General features: G+C 49.2%; 1 protein-coding gene across 2 annotated transcripts in view; it reads right to left on the reverse strand.

Moving 5' to 3' along the window:
- Positions 1-10,935: 10,935 nt before the first annotated feature.
- Positions 10,936-25,740, reverse strand: part of chst11 (carbohydrate (chondroitin 4) sulfotransferase 11) — a 103,307-nt gene continuing 88,502 nt past the window's right edge. The window contains exons 3-4 of one of the 2 annotated variants that reach the window (XM_056277311.1): positions 13,880-14,109; positions 10,936-12,890 (exon numbers count right to left, since the gene is read on the reverse strand). In XM_056277311.1, the coding sequence (XP_056133286.1) occupies positions 12,266-12,890; positions 13,880-14,109 (855 nt within the window). In that variant the 3' untranslated portion in view covers positions 10,936-12,265. The remainder of the gene's footprint in view (positions 12,891-13,879; positions 14,110-25,740) is intronic. The other variant, XM_056277309.1, reaches the window with a different exon arrangement.

Raw genomic sequence — 25,740 nt, forward strand, 5'->3', positions numbered from 1 at the left:
ATAATGAGTGTTAAAACAAATAGTGCTTTCTGGCATTTTAATGCAGCCCATTTACATAACAATTTTAGAGAGGCTTGTTAGTTTTTCTTGGGCCAAAACAGAAACGTCTGATTTTAGTTCTTTACAGTGATGGTCAACTGAGGTGCGAGTTGTCTGGAGTTGTTTTTCCTGGTTGTGGCATAGCACTTAAACTCTCTGCTTATGGAGATGATGTAGCCATATTTGTAAAGGGACAAAGAGACATTGATGTGCTAGTAAAAAAAATGTTAACAGGTTTGGTCAAATATCATCAGCTAGGGTTAACTTGGGGGGGGGGGAGTGAGGCATTGATGGTAGGAGAGGGACTGAGTGGTAAGCTCACGTCACCTTGGGCCTTGACATGGAACATTGGAGGGATGAAATATCTGGGTGTCTGTGGGGAATGAATCTTTTTTTAAATAGGAACTGCAAGAATGTTTTAGAAAAAGTAGGACGTCTTAACAAGCGGAAAAAGATCGTAACGAAAACGTCGCATAGGGGTCGCGTGTTAGTAATCAACAACCTGGTGTCATTAACACGATGGCATCGATTAACATGCACTGATCCTCCAACCACCCTCCTGGCTAAGTGAACCTTTTCTGGGCCAAATTGCACAGGGTTCCTCAGAGTGTGCTGTACCTTCCTAAGGATGAAGGTGGTGAAGGACTGACCCATCTGGCCAGCGGGGGTGCAGCCTTCTGTCTACAGTGCATTCGGAGATTGCTCGCTGGGCCTAGAGACTTAGTTTGGAGATGAGTAGCCTGTGCAATACTACTCAGAATAAGCATGCCTGTGTTTTTAACGGATCTAAGAACTCAGATCTCAACGGATTCCCTAGTTTTTATCGTGGGCTCATAAGAGTGTAGAATATGTTCAGAAAGGTGAGAATGGGCTGTTATGACTCTGAGCTGGCTTTTAAAAGAAACAGCGGTGATTGGTGGACATAGACATGGACATGACCTGTAGCATAGGACCCACTGTGTCAAAACTGCTCCGCAGGGCAAAGGTAATCACAGTGGGTCAGGTGGCGGATCTGGCTGGGCCCAACCTGGACAATGCTGCTGCACTAGCGCCTCACCTGGCAGGGAGCTCTACGTGCCTTATTAGTCCGCTGCTGTGCAACTGGAACGTGCAGCTCACAGAGAAAGTGTGGACTTTTAACATCGTACTGCGACGGTTTTATACGTCCCGATACTGAAGATCCCATTCAATCTTAAAAATTGAATGTGTCCTTTTTTTAGATGCTTCAGCTCAGGTCTAAATGAACCTAAAGCTAAGGCCATGTATAATGTGATGGTTAAAATTCTGAATAATATTCAGTTTGTCTGAATAAAGACAAACTGAGCGGTCAGACTGATATACCTCGGAGAGCCCAGCGTGGCTTGGGCGAGAATGTGAAGCCGGTGTGGAGGATTTTATACAAACCGCTGTTAATGACAGAAGAAAAGCTGAAGCGCAGTGCAGGGTCTTGCGTGGCATGGCGGCTGTCAATGCTTTTATTTCTGTGTGAAGCCCTAATGTGAATGACGACTGTCCTTATCGTGCCCAGAGAGAAACAGTTCTCCGTTATTTCTTTAGAACATGTTTGACTCGCACCCCGTTCCTGCTTCGAGAGAAATTATTTAGATAATCTGAAGAAGGTTTTTACAAACAGACTTTTATTCTTGTTCTTAAGCATAGTCAGCATGTGAAATATAAGTGCCAACTCTTGAATGTCGTTGTAGATCTGCAGGCAAAAGCCGGAAAAAAGGATTGAAGATGTGCAGGCTGATGCTGAACTCTTGTTTACCAGGATGGTCAAGGCCAGCATAAGGCTAGATTTTAATTGTTACAGAGCAGTGAAGGATCTAGACAAATGTACAACCATCTGGTGTAATGGAAGGAAGCTGTGTTCAACCGTAGAGGATGAGCTGATCTTCGCTGCTGAGCTAAGCTGGAAGTGGTCTTTTAGAAGGCGGGTCTGTTTCCTATTTGTTGTTTTGGAGCTGCTGTTGAGTGTTTCAGGGTATGTTAGCGATGTAGGTGAAGCACTCGTTAGTAAGTTGACAATCTGATTTAAATGAAGAGCTGATTCAAATTCAAATTCTCTATCGATTGATCTCTCTATCTCTCTCTTTATCGATATCCATCTATCTATATCTATCCATCCACACTATAGGTTGACCCTACACATCTTTGGGTGACCTTTATCAAAGCAGTGACAGCCGTGGGTGCTTTCTCTATCCGTGGTCACGAATAACTTGCAGACAGACAGCATTTCAGCAGCGCCTTGCTCACAGCCACGATGGAGAACACCCTCTCAGGTATCACCGCCATCTCCTTGTGTTATGGAGGAAATGTCTCGGGAGGTAACTATGGAAACACAGATTCAATTAACGCCTCTCCGTGCATGGGCCGCTGTGTTTCATGGCATTGGCTGTGAGATGTAGAGTATTCTGCTAGAATGATGAGATAATGTCAGGGATGTGAAGGAACAAAGTAAAACTACGTTGGTCCAGTACTTAATTATCTTTGGCCAATATATGTAATAATCTGTACTTGTAAGTGAATAAAATGATGGTATTGAAAGGGATTAAGATGATAATTGAGAAGCTCGTAGATCATCATGAGGTGTATCTTGACCCGATGGCTCGATGGGCTGAGTTACTGTATGCAGTTCCGGTGGTTACGGCTTCAATTTCCAGTGGAGGTGTCAGCTTTTAATAAGCTCGTGCAGGGAAATAACTGTTACTCCAGAGAGATTAGGATGAATGAAATTAAATGAGTTCATGATAGCCAATATCACTGCTAACAAGGTTACAGTAGACCGGCATCTAATGTCCTGCTGTAATTGTTCCCCCCCCCCCCCCCCCCAGTTCTCCCCAATTGTACTTGGCCAATTCCCCAACTCACTGCTTCACCACCTCTGCTGACCCGGGGAGAGCTGCAGACTACCACATGCCTCCTCCCATACACGTGGAGTCGCCAGCCGCCGCTTTTCACCTGACAGTGAGGAGTTTCACCAGGGGGCGTGGCCTCTGATCGACCAGAGGAGGCGCTAGTGCAGCGACCAGGACACATACCCACATCCGGCTTCCCACCTGCAGACACGGCCAATTGTGTCTATAGGGTTGCCCGACCAAGCCGGAGGTAATACAGGGATTTGAACCGGCGATCCCCGTGTTGGTAGGCAACGGAATAGACCGCTACGCCACCCGGACGCCCCCAGACAACAGCTTTGACTGTGAAGGGGGCCTGGTGGTGCGACAGCTGTCGTCATCCTCAGTCTGTCGGTGGGTGTTCGAGGTGGGTGAGTCAAATCCCTCTCTTGTCATGCGTAACCAGATCAGCAAAAAGCTATTTCCCACAGTAATGGATGGTGTGTGTGTGTGTGTGTGTGTGTGTGTGTGTGTGTGTCCCACCTCGATCCTCCAGTGAGGTGTGGGAAGAGGGTTATGAGACAGGAAGACGCAACTGGCTGGGATTTCCTCTGACACGTCCATTGGTGATGAAAGGTGTTTTAACTGTATTTATCAGCAGGTCTCTTTTGCAAATAGCCACCATCTACCCACCCACCCACCTACCCACAGGGGTAAACAAGACAATTTCTGTTTGAAAGCTTCTGATCACATTCAGGTCCTGGCATGTCCGTGCAGGTGATGCCTCTCTATCCACTGTGTACCAACGTCTTTACCCAGCTGCTTCTGTTTGGGGATAAAAGCCGGTCTGATAAAGCAGGAGACTGATGGTACGCAGCAGCAGCTTATCAGTCAGCTGTTCCCAAGCTGCCCTGTTTAAAGGTTAATCGTAGTTTATGAGAGCAAGTTGTCTCACCACTGACAAAAACGCAGTTGAGATTTAACAAAGCGGCCTTTAGAATGGATTATATTTCCTTTTCAACTCGAACAGGCATTTCTCGTGCCAAATATTAATTCAACTGCAGTCATCCAAATTGTATTGGATTTTTCACGTTCGCAATGACCATTAATTAACGTTGACAACATTCATCCTGGAACGTAAATGTAACAAATCCTGAATTAAGGTGAACAATATTTAAATGCTGCTTGCAAATCTGAAAGTTGAGATGCAGTGAAATGGTTGTAATCGATCGTCTGATTCAACGGCGCAGCATTAAGAAATCATGCGGTGTGCGATGCAGCAACTGCCATTAATGGCCGAGCGTAAGTGATATGTATGAGGGCGGTGTGACAGTGGTGAGGTGTGTGGTTGCAATGGCAGATGGGTGCAAGGTGGAGGTGGGATCACATCAAGGATCGGCTCTGAGCCCTTTCTCGTTGGCAGTGGTGATGGACAGGTTGAGGGACGAGATCAGGCAGGAGTCTCCGTGGACTTTGGTGTTTGCGGATGACATTGTGACCTGCAGCCCAGGTTGGACGGTGTGGAGACAAAGCAAGAGAGACAAGATGGAGATGGTGTGGACATGTGTGGAGGAGAGATGCTGGGTATACTGGGAGGAGGATGCTGAATGTGGAGCTGCCAGGGAAGAGGAGAAGAGGAAGGCCAAAGAGGAGGTTTATGGATGTGGTGAGGGAGGACATGCAGGTGGCTGGTGTGACAGAGGAAGATGCAGAGGACAGGAAGAGATGGAAACGGATGATCTGCAGTGGCGCCCCCTAATGTAAACAGCCAAAAGTAGTAGTAGTAGTAGTGGTAGTAGTAGTGGTAGTGGTAGTAGTGGTAGTAGTAGCCAAGCGTAAGTGAACGTGTTACATTTGCAGATCCACGAGGCACTTCACAGCAGCAAAGATCCATTATAGGAGGTTTTTCCCTAATGCAGAATTAACTTCATAAAGCTCCAAACGCTAATAATGATGCCAAGGCACCTTCCAAGGCACCTTCCAAGGCACCTTTTTGCTTCTTGAAAAACGGCATTCGCTTTAACTTGCACTTTTGATGTTTAATGGAAATTTAATATCAGATACTTCACAACTTGTTGTTCAAGTAGTGTTCACATGGGTGACTTTCACTGTTTCCCCAGAGTTCTTTGTGAAGTATCTTTACGTCGACTCGTGTGACCTTTGGGACGCTCCTCCCCCCTCCTCCTCCGGATGTCACGGGGGGGGGGGGCTGCTCCGTGCATCTTCGACACCTCATTGACAGCGACACAGAAGAGCAGCAGACGGAGGCGGTGGGAGTTTTTGGAGTTTCTGCAGCATTTTTATTGTGAAAAAACATCAGACAGAATGAACCGTGGGTCCTTTCGCGCTGCTGCAGGACCGAAAACCGTTCTGCCACAGTTGATACACACAGTCAATTATTCATGATTTCGGCAAAAGCAAGCCTGGAAGAAAAACTCAACAAAAAAAAAGAAAAGAAAAGAAAAGAAAAGAAAGAAACAACAACCGAGAAAGTGAACAGAGCGGAGCAGCAGGAGGCCGTCCCGCAAAGACCAGGCGAGATGGGAAGGAGCTTAGGCGTGTTGCCATGGCGATACCCAGACGAGTCGGGTGGGTTGCCCACAAATAAATAAATAAATAGGTGGCGCTTGTTTGAACGAGAATCTCGATGCCCCGTGGAGATGCTCGCTAAGGCAGCACAACGTGAGCTCTTCAACGAGCACACACACACACACAGGATATGATCCCATCATGACTTGTAGGTACAGCACAAATTAGGCACTCCGATACACACAACAGCAGAGAAAACACTGATGACTTGTTCTTATTAGCAGAGGAATAATAAATCCTGTAGAATAAACCCTGTTGGGACGACCCCCCCCCCCAAAAAAAAAACTAAACTAAAAACTAATGTGTAGTAGCACTTCCCAATAAGGCATACTTTACAAGTGGTCACGTATCAATGTGTTACACAGTAAATCCGTAATAAGATGTTATAACACATTAATAACAGGACTTTGGGTTGCCAGGTTGGGGGTCTTCATAGGCATAACCTTAACCTTGACATTTGTATGGGTGCTCGCTGAGAAGGGCACGTGACAGTCCTGGCCGGTCACGTGGTTTTCCGAGAGAACGTATAGTCGCTCTAAAGCGTGGACTCCCGGCATGGCAACCCGAACACTTAATGCTTTGTAACATCTTATCGCGTATTTATGTCAATTTATGAGTTTTTAATTATTATAGTAATTAGTAACCACGTATAAACCCTTCATAAAGAAAGCCTTATTGTAAAGTGGTACCAAAAAAATTAACATATATATATATATGTGTGTGTGTATGTGTATATATATACAGTATACAGTATACATGACTGCCAATCTGGAATAAGATGAAATTTGAAACCAACACACTTGTGCAATAAAGGCATTTCTAACTACGGTTTTGAAGGGCGTACACATTCTCTGGGCGACGCAGAGCCACATGAAACCGTGTAGTGGGTGGGGAGGGTTTGAACAGGGCGGTCTGATGAGACCAACCCTCTTTACTATGACTTCTGCTGCTGTGGACCTCTGCAGGTACCTCACTGTGTGTGTGTGTGTGTGTGTGTGTGTGTGTGTGTGTGTGTGTGTGTGTGTGTGTGCGTGTGTGCATGTACATGTTTAGATATTGCTGAATGATACTGCCATCTTAGATATTTCCATTTAATCAGGTGGATAATCTCCCATATCTGTAGGTACTCTTCTTTTTTCCTACTTTCAAACATTTTGCTTATTGTTGTCTTTTTGTTGAGTGTCCCAACGAGACAAAAATCTTAACTCACTTAAGCTTGATAAAATCTGGGCCTGTGTGTGTGTGTTTGTTTTCTTTTTTCTATCCTCACGAGGAATCGTTGTACTCAGAAATATAGTAAAATCAGAAACCACCTACCCCGTGGAGACATTTACGTCCCCACAAAGGAAATGGGTAAGTTTATGACTCGGGGTTTGGTTTAGAGTGTGTGTGAGAGAGAGATACAGCTGAACAGGCTGTGTTGTGGGGGGATTGATAGATAGAGGAGTTAATCGGAGGTGGTGGGCGAGGGTCATGGAGTTGAAGGTGGTCAGTAGCCCAGAAATCGTTTCTATTATTTCTCTGGTAGTGATACTTCGATTTAATTCCAGAGCATAATGGAGGAATTAGCTCAACTCTCCATCCTGCTGACGGTAACAGGACTGCTACTTTTGAGATGGCAAAATGGATTACTCACCAGGAGGAAAAACGCCTTTTCTACAGTGAAAGTTTCCTCTTAGTGAGTGTGTGTGTGTGTGTGTCTGTGTGTGTGTGTGTGTGTGTGTGTGTGTGTGTGTGTGTGTGAGAGAGACATGTCAGCTCTCCACTAATGCAGGCCTTTGCTCTTGTACAGAGACAAATGAGCGTGACAGAGTCATTTAAGTCAGTTAAAACTGCCTTGCTGGTAGAGACGCGTCCCCTTGTCTCGGTTCCAGGACTTGAGTTTTTAATGAAGCTCAATCGGCGGCCCAACAGTTGCAGACAGGCAACACAAGTAGAGACGGCAAACACTGGAAAATGGATTTACCCTTTGAAGGGAACTGCAGTTGGCATGAATGAGTAATGTCTGTGTGTGTGTCAGTGTGCGAGGAGGCCCAGGTGAACATGAGGGTGGAGCCCTCTGAACAGAGGGCAGTCGAGGAGTTCAAGTCAGCGGTGCAACGGCTGAAAGGCCCGGAGAGACGAAGCACCGTATAGCATTTTGTGTGTCTGTGTGTGTGTGTGTGTGTGAGGCAACGAGAGCAAAAGTATCGAAATACAATAAACCGTCTGAACGGGACCTTTAACTGTGGAAATATCCAATAATTACAGCTCAGTAAGATCGCCTGCAGGTGACTGGCGTCCACACCGGACAGCTGTGTGTGCCGAACCAGACGTGCGGTGGCAGCGGGCGCAGGGTGTCTCTGCAGACCGGAGACTTTGAGTAATGGGTAAGCTGCAGACAAACATGGCGCTGGAGCGAGGGAGTGTCAACACCCTTCCCAACGCTTAAGCTTAACCTTAACCACCGGCACTTACTTTCTGACTGATAGAGGATTGTAAGCCTCTGATTGGCCAAATTAAAAAAAAAACTGATAGTTACCATCGTCTCCGGTCTGCAGGGGCACACACTTGGGTAGCAGAGGAATATAGCTGTACAAAACAGGAAACCATCATGAAAACCATACAGGAAGAGGAGAGTAGAAAAACTGGGTTTTGCGGCTTTGTCCCTCTGCTGATGAGCGTGGGATAATATTTTGGGATTATAGTCCCACGGATGGAGACGATGGACATTTTTCCATTTTCAGCCGATGCTCTGACACAACGATTTACAGTAAATAACGTCTATATATAAATATCAGCAGCTCGGTGCCAAAGGGTCAGCGTGTGACCCTTACATCGCCGGGGGCCTCTTCTGCGTATAAAAGAGAACTACGGGCGATGGCATCTGCAGTTGTACTTGTTAAATAATAACCGATATTTTCCTGCAACAGATGGTGCAACGTATTGTAACCGGTTATTTTCTTGCTCGGTGCGGGATTCGATACGGGGTGTACTGCACCACAAGGCGAGATCGCTAACCGCTCGGCTAAAGGGTCAGACCCGTTAGCTAGAGGCTAACGTGTGTTATTAGTAGTTTACAGTCGTCACCCTCCCCGGAAGCGCGCCCTCGCGCTTTGTTCTTCCCGCGCTCCGAAGAGACTTCTGAGGATCTGCACACTTCCGGATCCCACCGCTGCCACCAATGTAACCGGTTATTTTCTTGCCCGGTGCGGGATTCGATACGGGGTGTACTGCACCACAAGGCGACGTCACTAACCGCTCGGCTAAAGGGTCAGACCCGTTAGCTGGGGGCTAACGTGTCTTATTAGTAGTTTACATGTGTATAAATAAAATAAATAAATATGCGAACACAAATAACACCCCCCGTTAAAGCCACCCATCCGGTCAAAAACCTAACAGAAGAAACCTCATTTGGATATGTTTACGTCTGTCCGAAACACGTCCGGTTTCCCTACAGGGCCAAACGGTAAATATGCAACTCGGTCCGATAACAGACGTCGTCCAGAAACAACATAAATACGCCCGTTCGCTTGGATATATAAATACTTGTGTAACCGGTTATTTTCTTGCCCGGTGCGGGATTCGATACGGGGTGTACTGCACCACAAGGTGACGTCACTAACCGCTCGGCTAAAGCGTCAGACCCGTTAGCTAGGGGGCTAACGTGTCCTATTAGTAGTTTACAGTCGTCACCCTCCCCGGAAGCGCGCCCTCGCGCTTTCTTCTTCCCGCGCTCCGAAGAGACTCCTGAGGATCCGCACACTTCCGGATCCCGCCGCTGCCGCCAATGTAATCGGTTATTTTCTTGCCCGGTGCGGGATTCGATACGGGCTGTACTGCACCACAAGGCGACGTCGCTAACCGCTCGGCTAGAGGGTCAGACCCGTTAGCTAGGGGGCTAACGTGTCTTATTAGTAGTTTACACTTGTACAGTACGGGGCCACGTGGGACCCCGAACGGAGCTGGGATCTCGGACCGCATGTGTGCACGCGCCAAGTTAAGAATAGAGACGAAAACAAGGGCTGGAAACGGTCCAGACGGACCGCTGAGGGCTCCGGGTGCCGACCCCGTCCCCTCCCCCCCGAGTTTCCCCAGAGCCGTCTGTTTAGGAAGTCTGCCGGCTTGCCGCGGGACCGGCGTACTGGCCAAGAACTGCACTTCCGTGCTGCTTCTTGTGTTGCTGCTGTTGAATTTTTACAGAAGGGGACTTTTCGAGGGAAGCACATCTCTAATGGCTTGTTTCGCAGGCTGAAAGCTGCTTTGTGGGGAGCTCTTCCATGCCGCGTTTTAAGGGCTGCGGTGAAAATGAGGAGTTTAATCCGAGCTAAATGGGGGGGGGGGGGGTTAAAAAGAAAAAGGTGCCCCTGTTACCTTTTCCTGACAACTGCTGAGTCAGCCACCACACGGCGTCAACATCAGCAAAAGTGTTAATCTGTTAGCTAACTGTGGAGGTGGGGGTGGGGGGTGGGGGGTTCCAAACGCAGGAGGTGGCAATGCTGAGAGTGCAGCCATTGTTTCTTAAGGGAGGGCAAGGGCCACAGATGTAGGCCAAGCCAGTAGCTTTCCCTTTTATTTGAGCCAGATGTCTGTGTGGGTAAAAAAAAAAAAAAACTCTCATTATAACTCTGTCCACACACCAAGTATGCAGTAATACTTGGAGAGGAGGAGGAGGAGGAGGAGGAGGAGGAGGAGGCTGAAATTCGCAGCTTGACAGAGCCTCTCTGAACTTTGTCGGACGCTCGGGGTGAAAGAGAGCCATCTGAAAACGAGAGCGGCTCGTTATTTCTGTCCCCGCGTTCCAGGTAGCAGAAAGAGCCAACGCTTTCCTAATATGTGTCTTTTTCTGTCCGAGGACGGCTGAGAAATGGTAGAAAATAAACAAAGAGGGCTCTGTCTGTCTGTCTGTCTGTCTGTCCAGGAAGAGTTGTGTGGGACAGATGTTCTCGGTCTCCTCTCGGTACCGCGCCCCGCCGGTGCTTCCATAACCACCTGGACTCCGGTTCACAGCGTGACAGAAGGTGCAGTTGTTAACCTTGACACAGCTTTCCACTTGTGTTTGTAGTCATCGAATGATGCAACCCAATTCTCAGACGTGGGCGGCGGTCGGTCTGTTGCTCCTGCGCACAGAAACGGTTCCTCATGTTCGACTCAAGCGAGGAGAGGCGACTGGGCCGGGCACAATCTCAATGTTTCTGCGGCGCTAGCGGCCGTTCTGGCACCGAACCACTGACGACAGGAAATGGGGGGGGGGGGGGGGGAGGAACCTTGGATGAGATCTCACGAGTCATGCAACGAGAGACAAAGCCGCAGGCTGAAACGTGTCGTAGGCCACAACACGCCCTTCGCCAGAGGAGCAGAAACAGTGAATGAATGACAAGTGTATCGGAGGCGAGTTGGACACAGAAGAATGAACACGATAAAACGAAACTGTATGACGTCACTCCTACTTTTCTTAAACTCTACCAAAGACGCTCGTCGGCCCAAGAAGAACAAAAACAAAATGTTTTTTTTCAAATCCACAAAGCAAATTAAATAATAATGTGTTTATTGCTGCTCGCAGCAACGCTTCGTAAGACAATAAAAACAAAAAAAAAGCATGAAGACACAAAAGAAAATCTTAATTTACTGAGACGTTTGGTCGTCGGTGCAAGGGATTTTGCGGGTGTGGCCACCGAGTCCCTGTTTGGTGGTGGGGGGGGCGTGGCGAGAAGTGGAAGGGCGGGGCTATGACATCGTGTCCCTTCAACCCCTTCTCTTTCTGTCTCGCGGTTAGTTCAGTGGGAGGGGGGGGGGCACAAAGGACCTGTCGCTCACATACATTGCGCCCGGTCATGCAGGCACCTTCTTGTCCCACTTCCTGTGGCGCTCAGTGTTAAGGGAGCATGGTGTTACAGGCGATGGATGATTCGGCGCTTCCACGTTTGAGTCAGAGCGGTGGCGTTGGTCTCTGAGCTGCTGGGGTCCTCACGGTGTAAAAGGGAGGGAGAGGTCCCGTCAGCTGTCACTAAAATGACTTAAGCCGGTGACACTGAACTTGCTTCCTTTATAAACTCCTGGCTTAAGGCCACACCGCTGTCATTACAGTTGTAGGGGTCATGAGAATAAAGTCAACAGCCAACTATTATGGAGTGTCCTTGACGTGGCAATGGGCCAATTTCCCTCCGAAATGCCAAAATGCATGAATCCGATGTAAGTGAGGTCGACGGGCGCTGTCGAACCCACACCGTGGGGACAGCAGGATGAAAGACACGGAATATGTTTTAACGACTTGACGGATGGTCTCTGCTGATTTTTTTTTTTGGGGGGGGGGTAAGCACAGCTCCCATGATGCTTTGGGGTCAGGTCGCGTGCGAGGCTGTTGTTTGCTTTGCAGAATCCGAAGCAGTCTGATTTTTAAGCGATCCACTTTGACGTGGAGGGAACGTCGTCGACTCTGAAAATCCTTCTCAATCCACCATGAAGACCTGCTTCGTCCGAACATTTCAATTTAGCCAACTATTGGTCCCCGCACTCCCATACGCCATCTTACAAAGCCGACCGGTGTTTTCTGTCTCACATTTTAACCCAAAACCGATTAGACAGCCTCAAAAAAACCAATATCACATCCCCTTTTCTCTGTCTCTGTCTTTCGGTCTCTTTTCATTTGAACGTCCCAACTCGGACCCCCAAACCCTGCAAAGGAACGACGACAGTTTCAGTTTTTTTTTTTTTTTTTAAAACAAGTTTGCCTCTGAAAAATCATCCTCTTCCAACTCGTTTCATGTTTCCTTCCGTTTATCTTTGCCCGTTCAAACCCTTCCCCTCCCCGTCCCCCTGGGTTAGTCCAGCCGGAGGTAGCCGGGCGTGGAGTAGTTGAACATGAGGAAGTCCAGCTTGTAGAGCTGGTAAAGCTGAACCTGCTGCTGGCTGCTGATATTGCTGAAGAACTGGGCCGTCATGGTGTCCGTGGTGCGAGTCGACTTGGCGTAGCTGGGGAATCGCAGGTTGTCGCCCACACCCGCCAACCGCAGCACGTAGTTGGCGTCCTCCTCCAGCGTCTCGTATTTGCCCACCAGGTCGTAGTGGATGTGGCACGGGTGGCAGAGCTGGTAGACCGTCTGCCAGTGCTCGTTGAGCGGGCCGTCGCGCTGCGTCGCCGGATCCACCAGGTACTCGGCGAACTCCCGGAACTTCACGTCGGCGCCGTTGAGCAGGGCGTCGTGCGTGGCGTTCTTGCGGTAGCGCCGGATGATGCGTGTGCCGAAGCGCTTGTGGAAGGACGAGTTGTACTTGAGGGTGAACTTGTTGCGGTAGGCGGACACCAGCCGCTCGAAGGGGTCACGGACGAAGAGGAACTTGAGGTAGTTCTTAAGGCGGTGGTTGATTTCGGCAATGCTGTACTGGTTCAGCGTCTTCAGGTTGGAAGGAACGTGGGCCTCGTTGGACGGTATCTCCATAGGGTCACTGTGGGAAACAGGAGGATGACAAAAAGAGACGAAGGAAGATTAAATGTAAAACACGTGACAAACGCATATACTGTCGCCAGGGTTCCCCCACCATTTCCCAGGACTTGTGCTTGGATATACATGACAGCCACGTCTCAGGGAAAGTCACTTCCTGTTACTCAGTGTTAACTATCAGTGGAAGTCTCAAACTGAACTGTGTAACCTTAAGCTTTAATGGCCATACCGCCCCAATGTCGAGCAATTATGTGACATCTCAGCGGCTAAAACTGATTAAAATGTTAATTTTAATCAGAAACATCTTTTTTCGACCCCCCCCCTTTCTCTCTCCTCAATTGTACTTGGCCAATTACCCCACTGTTCCGAGCCGTCCCAGTCACAGCGCCACCCCCTGTTGATCCGGGGGAGCTGCAGACTACCACGCGTCTCCACCGATACATGTGGAGTCGCCAGCTGCTTCTTTTCACCTGACAGTGAGGAGTTTCGCCAGGGGGACGTAGCACATGGGAGGCTCACGCTATTCCCCCCCCCCTCTCGAACAGGCACCCCGACCGACCAGAGGAGGTGCTAGTGCAGCGACCAGGACACATACCCACATCCGGCTTCCCACCCGCAGACACGGCCAATTGTGTCTGTAGGGACGCCCAACCAAGCCGGAGGTTACACAGGGATTCGAACCAGCGATCCCCGTGTTGGTAGGCAACGGAATAGACCGCCACGCCACCTGGACGCCCCCATAACAGCATATATTTTTAAAATTCGCTCACACATTTTTTTCAGCCCCCTCCATGTCTCCACAGAGGTACAGCTAGATGTGAGACTAAATGTCAGTTTGTAAGAGTCAGTCAGACGCCTGGTTCCTGAAGCGCTTCACATCTAACAAGAAATCCGGGCAGCAAGCCACAGGTTGCAATAGCGTGAAATCACACCAAGCTTATTAAAACATCCTGCGGTCCAGATAAGGAGCAAAGCATGTGCTACTGTAATGACCTGTATTTGCCACGGCCTGTGAGCACCATCATGACGCGTTTCCAGTTGGTGCAGGCGACCTTTGGCACGTAGCAGTAAATGAGCTCGTGCTCCTCGTCCACCACCAAGTGCTTGAGGTCTCCTGGGGTCAGAAACCGCCGCTTCCGACTGGAGGCGCTGTGGGCCCGGCACATCTCCGCCACCTGGTCCCTCCTCGCCTGGTGCAGGATTGCTGGACCTGAGAACTCCGACTGAGTTAAGGAGAGAGGGAGAGAGTGACAATTTCAATTTTAAAAACAACCCTATTTAACAAGAAACAAACTTAAACAATGACTCATCTCTTTTACAGTGTGAACAGGTCACTCCTTTACATTAACATGGCAAGAGTTTGGCTGCCGTCACAGAACCACAGATCGATTCAGAGGGAGAGGAAGAGAGCGAGAGAGAGAGAGAGAGAGAGAGAGAGAGAGAGAGAGAGAGAGAGAGAGCGAGAGCGAGAGAGCGAGAGAGTTTGAATTTTAAACAGCCCTATTAGAAGGCCAAACAGGTGACAGAGTTGCATAGAGAACCAAAAATTGATAGGCGAGTGAGAGAGACAGACAAACAGGCTGAGACAAGCGTGTCTCAACATGATATGAACAGTTAGGCGATAAGTGACGGAGTGAGCGATGGCGAGAGACAGATATAAACACAGAGATGAAGGGTGAAAGAAACAGATACAAACAGACAGAAAGACAGACAAAAAGTGACGGGTACTATACAGTCATAGAGGACGAGATAGTAGAAAGTGACAAGAGAGAAATGGAGACGGACAGAGTGATGGAGAGACATGAAAGACTGAGGAAAACAAACAAAAAAACAGAGACAAGGACGGAGGGAGACGGAGAAAAGAGGGAAACAGACAGAAAGACATTAATCTCTCCTAATCGCACTCATCTAATTGAATATGAGTCGACGCCACGTTTGGCGTCTGAAACGCTCCACGGGCCGCGAGAAGGATTAGTCCACGAGCATTAGGGGAACTAATGACATTGAGAGATATTACAGACACACGGCGTTCTGGATGCACGGATCCAGTTGGCGATGACTCGACGGAGGCGTATTTCGTGTTCGCTGTGTAGATGGGGGATGGCTTAGCGGTTAGCGGTTAGCAGTAATGTCTCACTGCAGGACCCCCGCCCCCCTGCCATGTAGAAGTGCTGTTGTGTAATTGCACCTCTAAATGATGTTTTTTTTTTTCATTGTCGCCAGTGTGCCCGCCATTCCTGCCAAGTATTCAAATGTGATGGTGCCCACGCAGGAAATGTGTTGAATCTGTCACAAAATGAGAACAAAAGAAGGAACTTGCATGTGGACTGCCAAAGAGCGAGCAATGGCGCTAGCTAAAATAGAAAAAGCTAAACGTTATCCAACGTGTAATTAGGTTTAATCATTTTTCATTGTTGCCGGCGTGACCGCCATTCTTGCCAAGTGTTAAATGTAATTGTGCCCGCACAGGAAATGCTTTCATTCTGCCAAAAGGAAGAGAAGAAGAAAGAGCTCGCATGTGGAATGCAGAAGAGGCAAGAAATAGGTGCTAGCTAAATTAAAAAGCTAAACAGCATCCAACATGTAATCAGGTTCGATTGAATGCTTGATATGTTGCTCAGTTTTATTGCGTCGGACGACACAGTCGATCAGTTTTCACTATCCAGAATTTGCACGCCGCCGCGGCATGGCTTCTCCCTGCTTTCTGCCCAGTCTATGCTGGGATAGCCTCAAACACCCACAAACCACGGAACGGGCAAAGAATGGGCAGATGTATAAACGGATGGCTGGACGGGTGGATGGAGGGATCACAGCAGAATGGCAGGGAGGTTTATTGGAGGTGGTGGGGCAGAGTCAGGTCGGCAAGAAAGCAGGAATGTTTTCTTTCGCCTTTGGATATTTTCGCAGTCTAAATTCCTTCCTCAGGGGTAACGGGCTATTTCCTCTTGGGAATCCAAATCCACCGCACAGCGGACTGCATCTTGGCTGCCCTCTCTACTTACAAGGACCGCCTCTCAGCGTCACGTCAGCCGTGACGGTAGAAGGGGGTGAGAGAGGAAGATGCTGACATGAAGCGTTGAAAAGACTTCAGACTAGAGATCCCCCACCACCACCACCACCACCACCACCACCCAGCCCCTACTACCTCCTTTCCCACGGTAGACATCTTGACGAAGATGCATACATGTATGTAGTGTTTCTATGTTTGTACGCTATTTTAAGGAATTCTTCAGCTACATAGGCGGTCAGTGATTCATTATTTCCGCTGTTTGTCACGCAGTACACGCAAGGCAAGCATGCTCCAACACCCCCCCCCCCCCGTATCTGATTCAGACTCATAAAAGATGCTTTTGAGACGAGCGTAGCTGGTTCAGATCAGTTATCTGTCAGGAAAACACCCAGGCAGAAGAAGTCATGGGAAAATCAGATCAAACGCAAGGAAAAAGGAAGAGTCGAAGGTAATCAGCGGTTATGTGAATAAAATGCAGTGAGTCACGGTCCGTTACTTTCTAAACGAGCCTCGTCCTCAGATATCCATCTGGGATCACAGGTCACGTGGTCACCACTCTGTCTCCCGCTGCAGCGAGGCGCTGGATATAGCTCCTCTCTGCTGAGATGTTCTACTAATAATCTCCTATCTCAAGGCGTTTGCCCCTCCTTCTTTTTTTTTTTTTACCCTCGTTAAAAAGTTAAGAGTTCACTTTTTATTCCTCTGCAGTCTCGCTGCCTTCCTTCCCAATTGACCTTTGCCCCCCCCATCTCTCTCTCTTTGCTCTGCATTCACGCGGCCTCTCCCTCTGCGTGCCGCGCTTATCCAAATGCTGTCGAGAGCCGTAAATTCTACCGGCGCCGACAGAAGGATGATGGATGGACGGACGAACAGCCGCTCTGTAACAAAAAGAAAAACGACGCTCTCATCCGTCAACCCCTCCCTCGCCGTCCCTCTTTTCTTTGTCTCCCTCCATCCACCCCACTCCTTCCTCCCTGTTCGCCACAGTGCCGACACATCAAAGCCCACTAAGGCGTTGGAGCAAAATAACGTCTTTGTTGATGATGGAAATCGGCCTCTTTTTTTCCCCCTCACATCCTCTCTCCGACACATAGTCCTGACTCACATAAATTTCACAGCCACCCTGCGTCCCTCGGTCCCTGAGGATGACAAGCACAGTAATTAACAAGGGAGAGAGAGAAGGGGAGGGAATCTTGTCATCTCTGGCATTGCCTCGCCTTATCTTTCCGCTTTCCGCGGGATTAGCGTCGGCCATTTTATCTCCACGCTGATAAAGGGGAGTCTCTCATGCGTTTGCGATGACAGAGAGGAAGGTGGGGTGGGGTGGGGTGGGGGTGACAGAGGAGATATCGATGCCATCTCAGAGGATGCGGTGATGCGGGTCGCTGACCTCTGGATGGGCCGAACCATTATTATGGGGTGCGGGTTGTGTGCACGTGTCAGATTTCTGTGCTAATCGATGTTCGTTCGTCTAGTAGCATGCCCAGTTTCGTGTACACGCGGTAAACTAACAGCTCAGCGTCCCGAAAACAGCTTGAAAAACTCATAAAAACCGCAGCAGGAGAAGTCGTTAGTGGCGTCACGCTAATTGGCTGTTCCCCCTCAGATGTTTTCTGGCGGGTCAGGGTACCGGCGGCCCCTCGGATCAGCACTTCCTCCGTCAAGTCGGACCTAATGATGAATCACTCCGTATCAGTAACACGTACGGCCATATTGATTTCTGACGCATGGGGCGTGCACATTTGTGCAGGAGCTTACATGGGTATGAGAGATGTGTGCTGGATTTTTTAATTTTTTTTCTGGAGTAATCTACTTTACAAACCACAGCCAAACACCCACGATACATAAATGCTCACTGTACATTGCAGATGTCTCAAAAGTGAATAAACAGACCATAAAATAAATTAAGCTGGGCATCCGGGGAGCGTAGCGGTCTATTCCGTTGCCTACCAACACGGGGATTGCCGGTTCGAGTCCCCACGTTACCTCCGGCTCGGTCAGGCGTCCCTACAGACACAATTGGCCGTGTCTGCGGGTGGGAAGCCGGATGTGGCTATGTTTCCTGGTCGTTGCACTAGCGCCTCCTCTGGTCGGTCAGGGGCGCCTGGGGGGAACAGCGTGATCCTCCCACGTGCAACGTCCCCCTGGTGAAACTCCTCACTGTCAGGTGAAAAGAAGCGGCTGGTGACTCCACATGTATGGGAGGAGGCGTGTGGTAGTCTGCAGCCCTCCCCCTGGATCAGCAGCGACCAGGACGGCTCGGAAGAGTGGGGGTAATGGCCGGATACAATTGGGGAGAAAGGGGGGGGGTATAAAAATTTAATTTCTAAGAGTAAGTGAAACAATAGAGAGATAGGTTCGCTTTACCCACAGTAGAACGGTCTTCTACAACGTTAGTGTGGTGAGAATAGAGACAATGCAGACGACCGTGTGAGACGGGGGATTCTCTGTGGAGCTGATAAGAGGTTGCCATATTTATAGAAACATGACTCTGTTCCTTACTGAGCAGGTTATCTTTTCCAGAGGTATGCAGCTGTTCACTTCTGAGAGCCGCGGTCCAACTGGCAGTGGGAGATCGGATTTCCATTTCACTGCAATACATTTTTTTGGCGATGGCCGGTAGGGTTTCTGTAAGCTTGATGGAACGACTATGTGTAAGATCAGAATTTGAGAGGTTGCCCAAAAGGCGTATCTCAGGATCGATTGGGAAAGTAACTCCATGAATTGTGGATAAAGCATCGCAGATCCCCTGCCAAAAACCGTGTGATTTACCACACTGCCGAAGGAAAGTGCCCTCTGCTAGAGCGCATCTGAAGCAAAGGGATGAGAGATTGGGTTTAAACCTGTGTAGCTTGAAGGGGGTAAAATCTGATGTAAAAAAAAGAAAAGAAAAGTGAACTGAATTAACCTATATACGTGACACCATTGCTACATAAGGCCTTCCACAGTTCTGGATCAATCTCTATACCTAAATCCCTCCCCCACCTAAGTCCAGGTCTTTCTGGTTCAGGAACCGACAGGGCTTCGTAAACCTTGGAGGGGGTTCTGACCATTGGCTGACCGTGATGAAAACGAAGTTCGGTGGTCGACGTTTTGGGTAATTTCCTCTGTCCTTCAGCTTGTGGATATTTCTGCTGTAATTGCTGGAAGGACATAAAAATTCCACCCAGAAACAACGTTCCAAGCGAGTGGTACCCTCAACATTTCTGTTCTGGTACAAGATGAGAACATGCGTTGGATTTTAACAGCTTTGTGTGCTCCCGAAGGAAAAGTCGCCAATTAAGACAATAGCAAGAGAGCGAGACGGGGGGGGGGGGAGGGGGGGGTCTCTATGCATGCATAAGCATCGACTTCAGCGTGGAAACAGCAGTCTATAGATGTTATCGTCAGTGTTGTGTATGCAAACAACAAAAGAGCCAGTCATCTCCTGTCTGATCCTCAGACGTCTGGAAACGCTGGGCGTCGGAGTCCGGAGAGACGGCCCTCATTTTCTGCTCCTTTGTTATTACAATTCACAAACAACGAGGGGAGACGGCGAATGAGAAGGGAGAGAGAGCAAGAGGAGAAGGGAGACAGAGGAGGGAGAGAGAAAGAGGAGAGGGGAGAGAGAGCAAGAGGAGAGGGGAGAGAGAAAGAGGAGAGGGGAGAGAGAGCAAGAGGAGAGGGGAGAGAGAGCAAGAGGAGAGGGGAGAGAGAGCAAGAGGAGAGGGGAGAGAGAGCAAGAGGAGAGGGGAGAGAGAAAGAAGAGAGGGGAGAGAGAGCAAGAGGAGAAGGGAGACAGAGAAAGACGAGAGGGGAGAGAGAGCAAGAGGAGAAGGGAGACAGAGAAAGAGGAGAGGGGAGAGAGAGCAAGAGGAGAAGGGAGACAGAGAAAGAGGAGAGGGGAGAGAGAAAGAGGAGAAGGGAGACAGAGAAAGAGGAGAGGGGAGAGAGGGCAAGAGGAGAAGGGAGAGAAAGAGGAGAGGGGAGAGAGAGCTAGAGGAGAGGGGAGAGAAAGAGGAGAGGGGAGAGAGCAAGAGGAGAAGGGAGACAGAGAAAGAGGAGAGGGGAGAGAGAAAGAAGAGAGGGGAGAGAGAGCAAGAGGAGAAGGGAGACAGAGAAAGAGGAGAGGGGAGCGAGAGCAAGAGGAGAAGGGAGACAGAGAAAGAGGAGAGGGGAGAGAGAAAGAGGAGAGGGGAGACAGAGAAAGAGGAGAGGGGAGAGAGAAAAAGAGGAGAAGGGAGACAGAGAAAGAGGATAGGGGAGAGAGAAAGAGGAGAGGGGAGAGAGAAAGAGGAGAGGGGAGACAGAGAAAGAGGAGAGGGGAGACAGAGCAAGAGGAGAAGGGAGAGAGAGCAAGAGGAGAAGGGAGACAGAGAAAGAGGAGAGGGGAGAGAGAAAGAAGAGAGGGGAGAGAGAGCAAGAGGAGAAGGGAGACAGAGAAAGAGGAGAGGGGAGAGAGAAAGAGGAGAGGGGAGAGAGCAAGAGGAGAAGGGAGACAGAGAAAGAGGAGAGGGGAGAGAGAGCAAGAGGAGAAGGGAGACAGAGAAAGAGGAGAGGGGAGAGAGAAAGAGGAGAGGGGAGAGAGCAAGAGGAGAAGGGAGACAGAGAAAGAGGAGAGGGGAGAGAGAGCAAGAGGAGAGGGGAGAGAGAGCAAGAGGAGAAGGGAGACAGAGAAAGAGGAGAGGGGAGAGAGAGCAAGAGGAGAAGGGAGACAGAGAAAGAGGAGAGGGGAGAGAGAGCAAGAGAATCAGAATACTTTTATTCATCCCCTGAGGGGAAAGAAAGGAGAAGGAAGAAAGAGATAGAGGGAAAAGGGAGAGAGCAAGAGGAGAAGGGAGTGGAGACAGAGGGAGAGAGACAGAGGAAGGAGAGGAAGAGGAGAGAGCTAGAGAGAAGGGAAAGCGATAGAGGAGAGAAAGAGGAGAAGGGAGGAGAGGAGTCCTCCCACTCCACCTGGCCTCCGGTTTAATATTCTCACCTCTGCTTGCTGTGGTTGTTGTGAGTCGGGGCGAAGTGGACTTTTCCACGAGATCGTGAACGGTCTCTTGCCGGTCTGCTGACGGCAACGGTTTGTGACATAAACACTTTGTGGATGCGGGTGGAGCTAGGGGGATGGGGTGGCGCGAGAAAACTACATGTGTTTTCTTCTGTTTGAATGATGTTTGTTCAAAAGAGCACCACAGAGGCTGGAAAAATACAGAAAAGTAAATTCATGGGAGGGGAAAAAGGAAGAGGACGAAAGATAAATTCCGTGGCGGGGCGGCGTGATGCTGACGTGGCTCGTTTCTCTTCATCGCTGAGCTTCAACACAACCTTTCTAATCAGGACTCCGGATCAGATGAAAGAGGCGATGCGATGTAATGCCAGTTGATTTGCAGGCCAGTCACTTTACACGGCACTGGAACAGTAAATTCGGGGGGCTGTCCAACATTCGTTCCTTTTTTTTTCTTCTTTTTTTGCAGGATAAATAATTAAAATCCTCATGCGATTTGAATAGTGCAGCATTGCTTCATTTAAAGTATATTTTTTCCGGTTAATTCCGTTAACTCGCTCGTCACCTGTTGGGGGCTTTCTGTCTTTCTAATCCTCACCGCTGTTATGTTTCTGGAAGACCTCTTCAGAGGGACTTCAAACGGTGCCAGGGACTCTGTCGGGAACCGATCCCTGCGGTCCAAGCTGAAGTAGGATCAAGCGTCAGTCTAATCTAAGTCGTATTGGATTCTCATTCTTTATCAATAACTGCTTTTCTGGATGGAACAAAACCAGATCTGTCTTTATGTCCCATCACATCTTTTTTTCTAGGCCAATCGCCTCGCTCTTCCGAGCCGTCCTGGTCACCGCTCCACCCCCTCTGCCGATCCGGGGAGGGCTGCAGACTACCCGATGCTTCCTCCGACACATGTGGTGTCGCCAGCCGCTTCTTTTCACCTGACAGTGAGGAGTTTCACCAGCACGTGGGAGGATCACGCTATTCCAGGCGCCCTGACTGACCAGAGGAGGCGCTAGTGCAGCGACCAGGACACATACCCACGCCCGGCTTCCCACCCGCAGACACAGCCAATTGTGTCTTTAGGGATGCCCGACCAAGCCAGAGGTAACACGGGGATTCGAATCGGCGATCCCCGTGTTGGTAGGCAACGGAAGTCGCATCACATCTTTGTGATGACTGCTATGAAGTCACTTCAGGAGTCAAGATGATCAAAGCACTGCTGTCTCTCTCTCCCTCACTCTCACACACACACACACACATTCTTGTACCTCTATCTTTGTGAGGACCCCTATTAACTACATTCATTACCTAGCCCATAATCTTAACCATCCGAACTACATGCCGAACCCTAACCCAACCCTAATCCTAACCCTAACCCTAATCCTAACCCTAACCCTAATCCTAACCCTAACCCTAAACCCAAGTTCTATTCCGAAAACACACCCTTAAAGAAGTGACGACGGGCCAAAATGTCCTCACTCTGATGGTTAAAAACTCACACTGGTCCTCACAAAGACAGAAGTACAACACACACACACACACACACACACACACACACACACACACACACACTCAGAGGACTAAGGGCAGTCTGTCTATCGGACCCTCAATGCTGTCCATTCACCGACCAGACAGGTATAAAGCGGCCAGTGTAGCTTTGCTGTTACTTTGTGCGCACGCACACACACACACACACACACTCACATTCTGCTTTTTCTCATAACATATCCACCTAAAAACGTACATTTAAAACAATACGATCACCCTTAATAGACTTAATATTATAAACTGAGTTTATTGATGTTCAGCTCTGCTCACACCCAAAACCGTGATTCGCGAGCACATCACACGCTACGCTTCAGCCGCAGCTCGGTGAACGCCGGTAGAACGCAGCGCTGTTGGGCACCCGCTGTGAAGCTCTCGACTACTCTGCTGTGTTTGTGGCAGATTCATCTTCTCCGATGAGGCCGGCGTCCCCGCCTCCGATAACTTTCCAGCGCGCCATTTATGTGCAGAAAAGCCAGCGGAGGGAGGTCAGGGGGGGCCTCCTTTACAAAGGTGGCTGCGCACAAAAAAGTTGTGTAAACTGGGGTGAAACGTGGCATCTTTCACCGCCATCGCCGGGATTTATAAAATCTACGGGGGGGAAGAAGGTGCACGTTTTTCTCCCCCAATTGTATCCGGTCAATTACCCCACTTTTCCGAGCCGTCCCGGTCGCTGCTCCGCCCCCTCTGCCGATCCGGGGAGGGCTGGAGACTACCACGTCTCCTCCGATACGCGTGGAGTCGCCAGCCGCTTCTTTTCGCCCGACAGTGAGGAGTTTCACCAGGGGGACGTAGCGCGTGGGAGGATCACGCTATTCCCCCCCAGTTCCCCCTCCCCCCCTGAACAGGTGCTAGTGCAGCGACCAGGACACAAACCCGCATCTGGCTTCTCGCCCGCAGACCTTGGCCTCCAAATTCCCCAGATCTCGAAACCAGTCCGATCCACGGAGGCCCCAGCTCACAACGTAAAGGATCCGCTGCTACTGTCTTGGTGCCAGATAGCAGAGAGGACACCTTCAGAGGTCTTGTGGAGTCCATGCCTCCACGGGTCAGAGCTGTTTTGGCGGCACGAAGGCGAACTACATAAAACAGACAGGTGGTTTTAATGTTTTGGCTGTATGTACCATGACTGTAGCTCTGCCGTCATTGGTCACAAGTCAGCAGCCTGAGGGCTGAATGAATTTAGCCCAAATGATCAGCAAATCAATGGGGCATGGCACGATGCCTGTCACTCACTCACTACGAAGATGAATGGGGGCTGATGCTACTGTGTTTGGGCTGTAAAACATAAGCCCACTTAGATATATCCTGTGTTTTTCTTGTGATTATTCGGTGCTGTTGCTTACTCCGGGCTCCACCAACATTTAAAACAACAATAATTTTCTCATTTTTGTTGTAAAAGACAGGGAGGGCTTAGCCCGGAAACCCCTTCATACAAGCAGTCCCTGGATGTGTATCGGAATCAGAATACTTCATTCATCCCCGAGGGGAAATTCTGCTTACACATGCAAAAATGCCATGTTTATGAATCCAGAGCTCTGAGGTTAGTCACACTGAACCGGTTGTTGATGCAAAGTATAGCAAAACTAGTTTTGGAGTAGTAATCCCACAAATAACTCGGACCTCTTTTTGGGAGAAACTTGAGGTAATAGATTTTCGTTATCATTGATTCAGACAACAAAATTGTGTCTCGTGGTATGTCAATATCCACATTTCATCCTGATACCACGCCACTGAAACACGAACGACGACAACAACCGCAAGTCCTCTACTCGAGTCACATGCTTCTTCTTCCATTGTCTGCCAATGGAAGATGACCAACACATAACCAATACATGCCACATGACCGTTGACCATGAGGCAGCTGCACTAAGAAGGTACGGGTTCGGTGTCCTGCTCAAAGGCCTCAGCATGTTGGTTTTTGGCAGTATCACACTTCATTTTGACAGATAAGAAGAGAGACAGGATAGTTCTGGTTGAGGGAGACGGGGGGAGATGTATAGGAAAGATCTTGAGCATTCCTCACACCAGGAACGCGGTGATCAGATCAACATAGCTGAGCTACCATGGCCCAAAACTGAGAAATCCGACTGAAATCAGTAATCAGATTTGACTTTTCACGTCTAACAACTTGAACACGGCATAACACAACATTGGGCAACAAATTTTCATTTGTAAAATGACCACTGTTTATACCATTATCCATAACTGATCTCAAGAACAATGACTAGAGAACTGAGTGAATGAAGAACAGTGAAAGCCCAGTGACTGCCGGGACAGGCTCCAGCACCCTGCCACCCTAATTAGGAGAATCAGAATCAGAACATTTTACTCATCCCCGAGGGGAAACTGGGTTCCAAGCGGCTTGGAAAATGGATGGACCTCAAGAACTGTGAGGGAGTGGTGCCGTCCTCATCAATATTCATGAGCTGAACTTTGAGTGACAAGTACAAGTAAGGGTGGGCGGGCTTTTACAGTTTGATGATTTGATCCGATTGGCTGTATGTAAACGTATGTCTGATTACATCGTCAGTATCAGTAAAAATAAAAAATAAAAACTGCTGAGAGAAGCTGAAATAGACGGCGCTCCTTCAAAAGGAGGAAAAGTGAAATGGTGTGACCACCGAAGTAATAAGCGATATCAAGAGTTTCAATTTCTGTCCCGACTTTCGAAACGACCGTTTCACGATTTCTCCGCCGAACGTCGTGTAAGGGCACCGCGGTGAGAAGCTGCCGGTGAATGGGCACACTGTCTCTGCCAGCGGGGGCAGAAAACAGGAAGTTCCCCCGGGCTCTGCCAACAGGCATGGGCACACAAACACCCGGATGAGAGAGACGCTCTGTCGGTCCCCCCCTTTTTCGAAAACTCTCTCCTTGCTTGCCTGTACCCCGGTCCTCACGCCCCCTATCCCAGAGAGATCAGGGCACCGCGTCAGCTGAGGAGCGTCAGCTGACGGAGGTCAGGTGTTTTGTTCAAAGGCACTCGAGCGGAGAAGCGCCCTTGCCAGCAGGGGCTTAGCATATGTGCTTTGCCTTGAAGGGGGGAGGAGGGGAGGGGAGGGGGGGGCGCGCATAGAAATCTTAACAACCGCTGGGACATCTTATACCTTGGCACGCCTCTCTCTCGCTCTCCCCGTCTGTAACTCTAAACCTGTTAGCCGAGAACGGCCTGCTTCCCAGTGGAAGGACCGTCGGAGACAAAATCTATGCTTAACTACACCGCACACACACACAACGCACACACAAAGCTTTTCCCTTCATCCTGTATGATTTATGCTGAAGGGGGGTTTACGGAAAACATGACAAGAATAGCACAACGCTGCACCG

This window comes from Lampris incognitus, chromosome 3 (genome assembly GCF_029633865.1).
Source record: "Lampris incognitus isolate fLamInc1 chromosome 3, fLamInc1.hap2, whole genome shotgun sequence".
Taxonomy (NCBI): domain Eukaryota; kingdom Metazoa; phylum Chordata; class Actinopteri; order Lampriformes; family Lampridae; genus Lampris; species Lampris incognitus.